The sequence below is a fragment of the Triticum urartu genome, chromosome 3, assembly GCF_003073215.2.
Source record: "Triticum urartu cultivar G1812 chromosome 3, Tu2.1, whole genome shotgun sequence".
NCBI classification, from domain to species: domain Eukaryota; kingdom Viridiplantae; phylum Streptophyta; class Magnoliopsida; order Poales; family Poaceae; genus Triticum; species Triticum urartu.
This window is the reverse complement of record NC_053024.1, coordinates 690,940,906-690,955,082: the sequence shown is the minus strand read 5'-3', so window position 1 is coordinate 690,955,082 and position 14,177 is coordinate 690,940,906. Positions and strand designations below refer to the sequence as shown.

Genomic DNA, 14,177 nt, shown 5'->3' with positions numbered 1-14,177 from the left:
GAGTATCAGGGTTTCGGAGTCCGGAGTGGGTACTAATGTGCATCCCACCAATCAGGAAGAATCACACGGATCGTGTGTTTCTTTCTAGCTCTTGCGAGTCGTTGGATCAAGGGTGTGTTTCTTCCTATCTCATGTGAGTCGTTGGATCGAAACTACCACAATCACTTTGTGAGCCAGATGACCCTATATATAGCCCACCTCTCGCCTTCCCTGCATAAGTCTTTCAGTTCATCGACTACATACATCTACCAGTTCATCGACTGCATACATCTACCAGTTCATCGACTGAATACAAATCATTCGGATTCGCCATCATACGTCCAACCGTGCATTTGATATGCATATATATGCATCACGAGCCATGGTTGGGCTGTATGATGGCGATACCGATTGGTTTGTTCTAGATCCGACATAAAAGGTTTGATACAACTTCTTTTTTGTGACATAAAAGCTATCTCTCCTCCTATCTATTTTAGTTACACAACTACCTATTTGTGCCAAATTTTCACTTTTGCTGTTGCTCTTGCATCATAAGCATCCATGTTAACTGGACTTACAAGTAATGCGATTTAACCAAACTATCTTGTGATCTTCGCCAAGAGAGAGGCAGTATGAGCGGTTTATAAGCCGTGAGTGCACAGACAATGACGAAGAGTTGCAATGCTCATCTACATGTTGATTAGCTTCAAGCCTTGCGGAATAGCATAGATTGCACTGAGCTATGTGCAGTGCAGTCTACACTATTCCGAAAGGCTTGAAGCAAATTAACCAGCATTGCACCTCTTTTTTATTTTTAATAACTTATTTGAACTCCGGACTTCTTTTGTGTTTAGTATGCAGCATTTAAAGCGACGTCATCAATTTCCAACATGTTTTGACATCATTTGTTGTTTTTCGGTCATTTACCTAATTGTTTAGAGAGTTAAATGACCGTGAAATTGAAAATCACTACAAAATGAATCCTGAAAATGTTGAAACTTGGCATGGTATCATCATATCACCCGCATAGCATGCGCGAAAGAGTAGAGAAGGTCACGGCAAAAACTGGACGCACTTCGTGTACAAACTGGACAAACTCTTTCCGAGTATCAGGGTTTCGGAGTCCGGAGTGGGTACTAATGTGCATCCCACCAATCAAGAAGAATCACACGGATCGTGTGTTTCTTTCTAGCTCTTGCGAGTCGTTGGATCAAGGGTGTGTTTCTTCCTAGCTCATGTGAGTCGTTGGATCGAAACTACCACAATCACTTTGTGAGCCAGACGACCCTATATATAGCCCACCTCTCGCCTTCCCTCCATAAGTCTTTCAGTTCATCGACTACATACATCTACCAGTTCATCGACTGCACACATCTACCAGTTCATCGACTGAATACAAATCATCGGATTCGCCATCATACGTCCAACCGTGCATTTGATATGCATATATATGCATCACGAGCCACGGTTGGGCTGTATGATGGCGATACCGATTGGTTTGTTATAGATCCGACATAAAAGGTTTGATACAACTTCTTTTTTGTGACATAAGAGCTATCTCTCCTCCTACCTATTTTAGTTACACAACTACTCAAAAATAAATAAAAGAAAATAAGTAATGCAGAAAAGAAAAAACTATATAAAAAATTTGTTGGCGCACTGCCGTGTGGGTCTACCAGACCTAGGGTGTGCAAATGCAGGCCCAGAAGGGCCAGCAGACTCACAGGGCAGCGCGCCCTAATTAATTAGGCCCAGAAGCCTGGTATATAGAGGAGTTCGAAGAGGTAGCCGCGCCTGGGTTTATAAACCAGTGTGGCTGCCCTTCGTCGGGCTAGGTGGGACTAAACTTTGGGGTGGCAGCGCCAGGCCTTTAGCGCCAGCGCCAGGCCTTTGGGGTGAAAACTCATCCGTTACAAAGGCATTTATTTTTTAAATAACTTAAGCATTACCAAATTGAATATAATGATAAAACACACTAATATTAAACATAAGAAAAAAGAATCACTAAAAATGTATTTTTAAAGTTAAGTTATTCACAAATTAGTGATTCACACAGATTTCAAATAATTCAAAATTTAAACTATTCAAATTTAAAAACTACCGGCACTAACTGAAAGTTTCTAAAAACTATCAAAAATATTCACAAAGAAACTCTAAATACAGCAAAAAACAACTAAAAATAAATAAAACAAAATAAATAAAGCAGAAAAGAAAAAACTAAATGAAAAAAGTCCACCTACCGAGCCACAGCGGCCTGCATACGACTAGAAACCCAACCTGTTGTTGGGTCAGGATGCAGGCCCGCAAGCCCAATAGGCCCCACAGAGCAGACTGGCAGAGGTAGGCCCAGAAGGCCTGCTTTAGAGAGGAGCTCGAGACAGCAGCGGCGGCGGGGCTTATAAGCAGGTGTGTGCGCCCTTCGGCTAGCGAGGTGGGACTAAACTTCTGCGCCCCTCGCCTGGCAGCGCACACCCTTTAGTACCGGTTGGTGGCTCCAACCGGTACTAAAGGCCACCGGTTGGTGGCTCCAACCGGTACTAAAAGCCTTCGTTTCCCACCGCTTGGCCTGGCGAAAATAGGCCTTTATTACCGGTTGGAGCCACGAACCGGTACTAAAGGCCCATCCTATATATATAGCACTTACGAAAATTTCAGTTTCATCCCCACTTCGTCTCCAACCTCCGCCGCGCGCGCCGCTCGATCCCGTCATCGCCGCCCGTCGCCCGTACCGTTGTCCGTCGTCATCGTCGCTGTCCCGGCCGCCGCTCGTCGTCGTCGTCGTCTCGCGCTGCCGCCCCAAACGCCGCCGCCGTCCCTCGCAATCGCCGCGGCCGTACGTCTCTCTCTCGCTCCCGCACACACATACACACACATACATACACACACATACACACACACACACACCGGCGCCGCCGCCCCGTACGCCGGCGCCCCCGCTCGTACGTACGGGGCGGCGGCGTACGGCCGGGGCCGCACACACACACATATACCACACACACACGCATACACACACATACACACATACGTACACACATATACGTATATATACACACACATGCATACACACACATACACACACACATTTTTTTTACTTATTTTCTGTTTTCTAGAAAAGTTAATTAGATGATCGAATGTTAGATTAATGTCGAATGTTAGATGAATTAGCTAGCTAGATAGAAAAATTGTCGAAGTACTAGAGATTAGAACTAGTTGAATAATTAATATAACTAGTTTATTTTTAGTAAGAAAATTTAGGTATATGAGATTAGAACTAGTGGAATAATTAATATAACTAGTTTATTTTTAGTAAGAAAATTTAGGTATATAAGATTAGAACTAGTTGAATAATTAATATAACTAGTTTATTTTTAGTAAGAAAATTTAGGTATATGAGATTTGATGATCTAATTAAAATATTATTTGTTAATGAGTTTTTCTGTTTATTTAATTTTTTTTATATTTTGAGTTTATATAAATGTTAGATTAATGTCGAATGTTAGATGAATTAGATAGAGAAGTTAAATATATAGTAATGTCAATTGAATATATAGTTAGATATATTAATGTCAAATGTTAGATGAATATATATTTGGCTAGATATAGGTGTTTAATGTTTCACCTATATGAACATAGGAAATGTCATCTGACGACGAAAAAGATTTTATTATGTGCGAACACCGTGAAGACCAGCATGGCCTGTGCGACCAAAATTTCCTTGTTGATGATAGGCGCTTCAGCATCAAGCTGGATGAGACATTCGAAGTTGATACAGTAAGTCACTTTGTCAATTATTATTTAAATGCAAAACTTATGCTTCATTTGCTTCAACTTATAATTTTAAATTTTCACTATTCTACTAGCGCATCCCCTGCCATGCAAGAATTTTTGTCTTGGATAAGATAGGTTTTAGTGCTATCGATGATATGGAGGTAAAGAGAGTTTACTTGAAGACGGAGCATGGGTATACTTTCAACGTCAAATTATATAATGGAGACACATACACCCATTTTGAATGCAAAACTTGGCAAGCACTATGCAAGGCTTATGCATTTGAGCCTGATATGGTTATCACCTTTGATATTCGTCCGGAAGATTATATTGAAGGTAATATAGACATCTGGGGCAAACGCCTCCAGTCCTACCATTTGGTGAGTTTTTCTCAACCATGCATGCATATGTTTATGTCTTTCATACAGTTTATTCAAAAATAGTTGGCAACTAATTTGTACTGTCAGCTTATTTCGGTTCAAGCAAACATGTCCGGCGCTTGGTAGACAGGACCTACTACTGCCCCGGGGCTCAACTAAACTGCGAGGAGATAAGTCATTATGTTTCATGGCTTGAGGATCTTAATACTATCAAGACAAATTTTTTTCCTAAACTTAGAAATGTTAGTACTCAAAACGTGCGACCAATGGTGATCGTATTGAACTACGGTCACATCTATAATCAAAAGATGGTAAGGTTTTAAATATTTGTCCTTAATTAGTGCATCTTTTGCATACATTATTTTTGAAGCTAAACTTTCATTGCTTAGTATATTAATTACTATACGATGTTGTTCAACAGGGAATTCCGATGACAGTTGTGCCTCAGTGGATCGAGACAAAAGGTCGCATGTCAATGGTTAGCTTACGACCAAGATTTCCTACATTGCACATGAGTGCATTCAGGATTTCTAAAAGCGAAGAATGCTTAATAGTGAAAGATTGGAGGAAAATTGTTAACGATCGCAGAGAAGTACTAGGGGGCAGTAAGGAGAAGCGCAACCCAAGATTAGGAGACAGATTCATCTGCATGCTTCAGTATGATAAATCAGGAGAGCTATACATGTTCTATGTTATTCTACCTGAGAGGGAGCAGCAGGATCAGTAGCTACTACTTCATGCTCTTAATTAGTACTTGTCTCATGGATCCGTGTCCTGAACTTCGATGTTGGTGATGATTATGTTGAACTTGATGATATCTCTTTGCTTCTGTTACAAAGTGAATGTTTCCTCTTTAAGCTAGCCAACGTTGATGATGATTACATAGCTAGCGGTAATGACTATGATGATTAAATAGTGGTAATTAGACGACTACGATGATTTTTAGCTAGCTAGAGTTTATTTATTTATTAATATGCGATGATGATGATGATGACGACGACTACAACTCATTATAACGTAAAACAATCCTAAATTAAATTGATAACACAAATTTAATTGAAAATTACAAAATAAAACAAAAACCCAGAACCATTTAGTACCGGTTGGTTTTACCAACCGGTACTAAAGGGCTCCCGGCCCCCGGAGCTGGCTCGTGCCACGTGGTACCCCTTTAGCACCGGTTCGTGCTGAACCGGTACTAAAGGGGGGGCTTTAGTGCCGAAATAATAGTGCCGGTTCCTAAACCGGCACTAAAGGGCCTTACGAACCGGTGCTATTGCCCGGTTCTGCACTAGTGTACAGCTCCTTTAGAGCTTGTTTTTTCAGATGTTTGGGGTCCTAGACCCGTCTCTGTAGGCAGACAGAAATACTATGTCAGTTTTATCGATGATTTCAGCAAGTTCAGCTGGATATATTTGCTCAAAAATAAATCTGATGTCTTTGAGAAATTTCGTCTCTTTAAAACTCATGTTGAACGTCTCTTTGATCGCAAGATTATTGCTATGCAAACCGATTGGGGTGGGGAGTACCAACGGTTGAACTCCTTTTTTGAACGGATTGGCATCACACACCATGTCTCTGGCCCACATGCTCATCAACAGAATGGCTCCGCAGAGCGAAAACATAGACACATAGTAGAAGTTGGTCTCTCTCTACTTGCTCACGCCTTCATGCCGCTCAAATTTTGGGACGAAGCGTTCCTCACGACATTTTATCTCATTAATCGCATACCCAGTAGAGTTATCAAGAATCAATCTCCACTGGAAAAATTATTCGGCACTAAACCCAACTATTCTTTTCTCTGCATCTTTGGTTGTGCTGTGTGGCCCAATTTGCGTCCTTTCAATAAACACAAACTCGAGTTTCGGTCCAAGCAATGTGCCTTCTTAGGGTACACTACTCTTCACAAGGGGTATAAGTGCCTCGATATTGCTTCTGGCCGTGTCTATGTTTCCCGTGACGTTGTCTTTGATGAGCAAGTTTTCCCTTTCGCCACACTCCACTCCAACGCCGGTGCCCAACTTCGCAAGGAATTACTCCTCTTGCCATCTCACCTCTTACCGTCTCCTAGCTTTGGTCAAGGGGGAGTTGATTTTGCTGCTGATCATATACCTATGCCTAATGCCACTAACCCAGCTGAAAGTGTGCAGGAAACAGAGCAGGAAAATATTGAAATTTTTGGCGAAAACTCATATGATTTTATGCAGCCAACAGGAAGCTCCACAGAAGATCCACAGGATCTCTCGGGATCTGTTGCCGCGGCGATCCCAGGCGAATCCACCGCGGGATCAGCGCCCTCTGACGCGGCAGGCGAATCTGCACCGGGATCCATGCGGTCAGGCAGGCCAGGGGGGCGGCCAGGCGGACCCGGCGGGCGCACCGAGGCACTGTCCCCTGACGGGCCGACCCCCGCGCTGTCTCCCGCGTGGGACGATGCGCATTCCCCTGGCGGGTCGGCTGGACGTGGCCCACGTGGGGGCGGTGGGGCTGGGAGCCCGGAACCCGGTGCGGCGCGGATTCCCTCCCGCCCAGCGCCCACCCCGAAACTGCCAAGTGGCAGTTCGTCATCCGCCGCCACACCGGATCCGCCTGCTTCTCCACAGGCAGCGGCTTCAGGATCTTCTGCGCCCGCGTCTGCTTCTTCCGACTCCGCTGTATCGTCTACGCACAACCGACTTCAGCTCCAGCACGCTCGGCCAGCTCTGCCTCCTCCCGCCTGTCCCCGTACTCGGTCGCAAAGTGGTATTACTAAACCCAAGGTTTATAATGATGGGTGTGTTTGTTGGGATTCCTTCTGTTCCACAGGAGAACCAAGGACGTTGCAAGATGCTCTGGGAGATCCCAAGTGGAGACAGGCCATGGATGAAGAATTTTCTGGTCTCATTGAGAATAACACGTGGCGCCTCGTGCCTCCAGTTAGGGGGAGGAATGTCATTGACTGCAAATGGGTGTACAAGGTCAAGCGGAAATCTAATGGCACCATTGACAGGTATAAGGCACGTCTTGTGGCAAAAGGGTTCAAGCAAAGGTACGGAATTGATTATGAGGACACTTTTAGTCCCGTGGTCAAAGATGCTACTATCAGGTTAATTCTTTCAGTTGCAGCATCTCAAAATTTGTGCATGCGACAACTAGATGTTAAGAACGCGTTTTTGCATGGTGTTCTGGAAGAAGAAGTGTTTATGAAGCAGCCTCCTGGGTATGAAAGTTCTGTTTTGCCACGACATGTCTGCAAGCTTGATAAAGCAATTTATGGCTTGAAACAAGCACCTCGAGCTTGGTACTATCGTCTGTACTCCAAGCTGCAGTCTCTTGGTTTTTCTGCCTCCAAGGGAGACACTTCACTGTTCTTTTACCATCACCATGGAATAACCATCTTTATGCTTATTTACGTTGATGATATTATTGTCACCAGTTCCTCCACTAGAGCAGTTGATGCACTCCTTAAGGACCTGCGCATGGATTTTGCGCTCAAGGATTTGGGCAGTCTTCATTTTTTCCTTGGGATTGAGGTAAAGCATGTTACTAGTGGCATTGTTCTATCTCAAGAAAAATATGTACAAGATATCCTTGAGCGAGTGGGCATGAAAGGGTGCAAACCTTCTCCAACTCCTTTGTCTACCTCAGAGAAGTTGTCTCTTTATGATGGTTCGAAGCTTGGAGCTGAGGACTCCACCAGGTACAGGAGTGTTGTAGGAGCCTTGCAGTATTTGACTTTAACCAGGCCAGATATTTGTTTCTCAGTTAACAAAGTTTGTCAGTTCCTGCATGCTCCCACTAGTACGCATTGGACAGCTGTAAAAAGAATTCTGAGGTATCTTCAGGCAACCAAGAGTCATGGTCTTAAACTTGCTAAATCAAATTCTGTGCTTGTTAGTGCCTTTTCAGATGCAGACTGGGCAGGTTGTCTTGATGACCGGAGATCTACTGGAGGCTTTGCGGTGTTTTTTGGTGGTAACTTGATTTCTTGGAGTGCACGCAAGCAAGCTACGGTGTCCAGATCAAGTACTGAAGCTGAGTACAAGGCCTTAGCAAATGCCACTGCTGAGATCATTTGGGTACAGAATCGGTTAACAGAGTTAGGCATTCGTCATCCATCTGCAGCATCTCTTTGGTGTGATAACCTTGGGGCTACCTATCTCTCTGCCAACCCAGTTTTCCATGCTAGGACAAAGCACATTGAGATTGATTATCACTTTGTTCGTGAGAGGGTTGCCAATAAGCTTCTGGACATTCGGTTTGTTCCCACTGGTGATCAAGTAGCGGATGGTTTCACTAAACCACTATCATTGCGGCAGCTGGAGGTTTTCAGATGCAATCTCAACTTAGATAGTTGTGATTGAGGGGGAGTGTTAAACATTGTAATTGTAGTTTGTTAGCCAGGGCGTGGTGTGTGTGCGTTGTAATCTGTTAGGATAGGTTAGGTTGTTGAGATATGATCCTATAGTTAGCTTGGAGATCAATCCACACCTAACCTAAACCCTAACCCCTGTAAGCCGCCGGCCTTTGGCCCTTTATTAACACGCAACGCGCCCCTGCATCGTGCAAGCGCTTCCAGCTATTCTCACAGCCACCTCCTCCACTGCTGATATGGGAGTGCGGGAAAGCCCTGATCTACCATATGGATATCTAGTATTCCACTCTTTGATGCTTTTACAAGGGTTGCGCGGCAGCGCCGTCGGTGTGGCGAATAAAGTTTCCTCGAGCCTCCCCATCTCAACAATGTCGGTTGCGATGGTTTGATGGCTCGTTGTCGTAAATTATTGTTGACCTATCTATCTGGCTAGGTGAGGGTCTGTTGATTTTGCCAGCGTGGCAATAACGTCTGCTTCCCTTCGCTGTTTGGCGTGGCAGTGACCATCTCGGCTCATAAAGCAGCGTTGCCGTAGATTTTCGTTCAGTACATGAAAAAGCAGCTATGTATCACGGTTTACAACCTGTTCAGCTATTAACTTGAACTAGTCCGGGCATCAAATAATATGGTGTACGATACGTATAGGCTTACGGTGCTGGCATGCACGTGGTTTTGGATCGATCTTGCCATCCCACTTGAACTTGATGATCTGCTAATCACTTCTTCATGCACGGCTACTTGACCCAACGACTTGATCGATTACATGGGCGGAGTCGTCGTTTACTTCGACTCCAGCTCTTGCTTGCCATCGGCAGTGAAAACAACTTGCCCACGTCGTTAACCCGGCTGGCCTATCCTAGCCCACGGTTAATCATCTATAGCTAATTAGTAACATGCATGCATGCATGGTTATTTGACCGTAAGATAAAATGGTAATCATGCATGCAAGTAGCATAAACAGGCATTCAGTGGTGGTGTAGGCTTAATTACCTTGACAAGATGATCCTTGGTGCCGGCATGAACGTGGTTTGGATTTTTGCCATCTGCTAGTACAATACCCTCCAACTCCAAATTCAACTACCGAAACTTCCACGTTGCTGCCTCCTATGCTCTAATGTCAACTATTCAAGCCTCGAGCTAGATGTGTTCATCAGTGGATGCTAGCATGCATGTGTTTTAGAACTATTGACCCAACGTGGATGCGATCACGATTAGAAGTCAGTCATCTCGTTTACTTTTACCTGCACCAATTAAGGCACTAATTATTCTAAGCCTCCACCTACAGTTGAGACATGACTTCGTCAACAACTCCACCAACACCCCCAACATGCATGGCCGGAAGCACCACTATAAATATCCATTGATATTTCGCTCAGAACTCATCTCATCTTGCAAGAGTACACACTTCCATAAAACACACACAATGGTAGGCACAAAGCTAGTAGCCCTCGGCTATGTTGTCCTCTTGAGCATTGGACTGGCCAATGCTGCAAGGGTGGTTAGATTCGGCAGTGGAAGCGCCACGGGAACGGGGGCGGGAGGAGGAGAGGGTGGGGGAACTGTAAGTGGTGGTGGCTCGGGTGCTGGGAGTGGAACTGGGTCTGGCGTGAGTTCTAGTAGTGGTAGCCATGCAAGCGGTGGAGGTGGAGGTGGCGGCGGAGGCGGTGGCCAAGATGGTGGAACTGGATATGGTAGCGGGTCCGGCTCTGGCTCTGGTTCCAGTCAATATAGTCAAGGATCTTCATATCCTTATGGTGGTGGCTATGGTGGATATACTAGCGCTGGCGGTGCCGGTGGTGGCGGTGGTGGAGGGAAAGCTAGTGGTTATCAAGGATCTAGTGGATATGGGGCTGGTAGTGGCACTGGTTCTGGCTCAGCTATAGCTACTAACAATTGGTATAGACAAGGTAGTACAAATGCAGATGCTGGTGGAAACGGTGGTGGCAATGGAGGAGGAAGACATGGTGGGAGTGGTGCAGGCAAAGGTGCTGGATCTGGGTATGGCAATGCCAACCCCTAGTCCCTTTCATGTGAGGAATCTAAAAAAAATGGAGCCCAACCTACTGTACTATGTCAAATTGATAGCTTTGACTCTTTTTTCATTTATTTGTTATCATCTTACATATTATCAAATAAGGGCTTCATTGTTCTAGTGGAAAATGTACTAGTGTTCGTGATATATTCCAAGAATGTTAATTGTCAATGTATCACTATTTATATGTATTAAGTTATCTACCATCGTTTTGGCCAACCGACTTGCAATGGAAACACTTTGCGTGTCTTATGGTTATGTAACATAAGTTGCTCACTTATGGTTAAGTACCAAAAATTATCATTTCAATGATACATGTCGTTTCACGAATGGCATCAGTCATGTAACACATATCTCACATACACCACTTTAGTTTTGCATAAATTTCTCTCGCTGGGTAGTGCTTCTAGGGAGTTCCAAGGCTACGAACCCCCATCGTGAGACCACACCCCAATATCCTTCACATCCTCGGTCACCGAGACATTGCTTTGAGAGACTGGTGATCATCACAAGCCGTACTAGGTCAGACCTATCATGACTTTGTGCCATGAAGTCACGGATGGTGGAAAGGTGCATGGTCTAATTTTCTTTTATTCATATTTTTATTGCACTTTCATTTTTTTGTATGATCCACTTGTTAGATTAGAATGTTAGCTTTACAACTTTGGCTCACTTATATCGATCACAATGGCGGAAATTGTTATTCCAATGTTGTGCTTTCAATTTTTTTTAATGTCGACATATCTTTTAAAGTTATTGTTGTCCAAAGTTCCTTTTTGGAGTCAAAGTCGTTACTTCTTTTTATTAAGTCATGTATTGATTTTTTTTGAAAGCGTGCGTGGTTTTTGACAATTGTGGCTGTTCTTACACTTTCCGAAATTTGATTTCCACTCAAGATGCAAAGTTTGTTCTCCAGTCTCCAATAGTTTTTGTTGAAATGTCTAGGGCCTCAGAATAATTTTTCTACAAAACTATCTTTTTTGCCCAAACAAGGGGTTTCATTAATTGATAATAATGTATTTACAATCCTTCAGAAGGAGCTAAAAAATAGCAGACAGTGCATCTAGGATCGAGATGGATTTGTTTGCACTCGTAGCACCTACCTACGCGAGAGCACGACCAACCTTATTTGCTACTCTCTCCGTCTCAAAATAAGTGTCTCGAACTTAGTACAACTTTGTACTAGAGCCAGTACAAAGTTGAGACAATTATTTTGGGACGGAGGGAGTACCTGCCATCCCAGAAAAACGATATCATCGCCTAGACCTCCTTGTACTACTACATAGCAACGATCTGTTGTCTCCTCCATCCTTCAGGGTATTGATGAGTGACATGCTACCAGACTCGATGACCAAAGATATAGTAGCTTGTTCCTGGAAAAGCTTAATACCCTCCGTATGACGACCCATCCACTTCCTTAGGAGCATGACACCACCCACTAGGCATCGGAACCGCCATTAGCAGTTGTCCCCTACAGTTCCTTGCAACTGCCCCAAAGGCTACAGAGCATGAGGACATGTCAAAGCTTGCATCAGTACTTACTTTAGCCTAACCCGGTGGTGGGGGAGATCACCTGGCAGGTCCCTTCGGCGTTGTAGGCATCCATCATTTGATACACACACCCATCTAATTTTGTGGGTAAAGCTAGAAATTTCTATTTAAAGAAATATTTTTTTGGCATGAGAAATTTCTAGTCTATTCATACTCAATTATGGCGCAACAAAGAACACCAGGGATACTAAAAATTACAACTAGATCCGTGGACCACCTAGCCATGACTACAAGTGCTGGAGCGAGCCGAAGGCGTGCTGCCGTCATTGCCCCTCGCTGGAGCCAGTCAAACCTTATTGTAGTAGACAGTCAGAAGTTCATCGGGCTAAGGCCCCATAGAATTAGCGCACCCGAGTAGCAACCATCACTGACAAAGAAAGTCGTAGATCAGAAGGATCAAACCTGTAAACAGCACAAACACGAATGAAGACCGGATCCAAACAGATGTACCGAGGACCAGCACCGACTGAATCCCACAAGATCTGACGAAGACACACCTCCACACTCCCTCTAATGACGCTAGACGCACTATCGGGACAGGGATAGAACGTGGGAGACATTATTTCTAATGAGGGACATCGCCGCTGATACATCTCCGACGTATCTATAATTTTTGATTGTTCCATGCCAATATTCTACAACTTTTACATACTTTTGGCAACTTTTTATACTATTTATGGGACTAACTTATTGATCCAGTACCCAGTGCCAGTTCCTGTTTGTTGCATGTTTTTTGTTTCATAGAAAATCCATATCAAACGGAGTCCAAACGGGATAAAAACTTAAGGAGATTTTTTTCGAATATATGTGAATTTTGGGAAGGGGAATCAACGCGAGATGATGCCCGAGGGTCCCACGAGGGTGAGGTGCGCGCCCTGGGCCCTTGTGGCCACTCCGTAAGGCGGTTGGTGCCCTTCTTTCGCCGCAATAAAGCCAATATCCGGATAAAAATCGTGCCAAAATTTCAGCCCAATCGGACTTACAGATCTCCGGGAATTTAAGAAACGGTGAAAGTGCAGAATCAGGGAGCAAAGAAACAGAAGGAAACATAGAGAGAGAGAGAGATCCAATCTCGGAGGGGCTCTCGCCCCTCCGCCGCCATGGAGGCCATGGAACAGAGGGGAAACCCTTCTCCCATCTAAGGGGAAGATCATGGAAGAACAAGAAGAAGGGGGGGCTCTCTCCCCCTCTCTCCCGGTGGCGCCGGAAGACCACCGGGGCCATCATCGCGACAACGATCTACACCAACAACTTCACCGCCGTCATCACCAACTCTCCCCCCCTCTATGCAGCGGTGTAACCCCTCTTTTACCCGTTGTAATCTCTACTTAAACACGATGCTCAATGCTATATATTATTTCCCAATGATGTATGGCTATCCTATGATGTTTGAGTAGGCCCGTTTTGTCCTATGGGTTAATTGATGATCGTGATTGGTTTGAGTTGCATGTTTTATTTTTGGTGCTGTCCTATGGTGCTCTCCGTGTCGCGCAAGCGTGAGGGATCCCTGCTGTAGGGTTTGCAATATGTTCATGATTTGCTTATGGTGGGTGGCGTGATTAACAGAAGCACATGCCCGAGTAAGTAGGTTGTTTGCGTATGGGAGTAAAGAGGACTTGATGCCTTATAATGCTATGATTGGGTTTTACCTTAATGATCTTTAGTAGTTGTGGATGCTTGCTAGAGTTCCAATCATAACTGCATTTGATCCAAGAAGAGAAAGTATGTTAGCTTATGCCTCTCCCTCAAATAAAATTGCAATAATGATTACCGGTCTAGTTATCGATTGTCTAGGGACAAATAACTTTCTCGTTTCATACAAAGTACTTCTAATTTCATAGTTGTTCTAGGTAAGGCGAACGCTAAGCGTGCGTAGAGTTGTATCGGTGGTCGATAGAACTTGAGGGAATATTTATTCTATCTTTAGCTCCTCGTTGGGTTCGACACTCTTACTTATCGAAAGAGGCTACAATTGATCCCCTATACTTGTGGGTTATCAGCCACGGCTACACAGCCCCAACGAAGAAGTTGAACCAAACAAGAATGAGAACAGGGTCCCTCCCGACGGCGAGGGGCTGAGGTCCTCCGCACCTCCATGGCCCAAAGGCCATCG

General features: G+C 44.4%; 1 protein-coding gene across 1 annotated transcript; it reads left to right on the top strand.

The window, feature by feature from the left end:
* Positions 1 to 9,857: 9,857 nt before the first annotated feature.
* LOC125549193 (putative glycine-rich cell wall structural protein 1) lies at positions 9,858 to 10,732 on the top strand. The gene has a single exon (XM_048712661.1). The coding sequence runs from the start codon at positions 9,905 to 9,907 to the stop codon at positions 10,499 to 10,501; it is 597 nt and encodes a 198-aa protein (XP_048568618.1). The 5' UTR covers positions 9,858 to 9,904; the 3' UTR covers positions 10,502 to 10,732.
* The last annotated feature ends 3,445 nt before the right edge of the window (positions 10,733 to 14,177 follow it).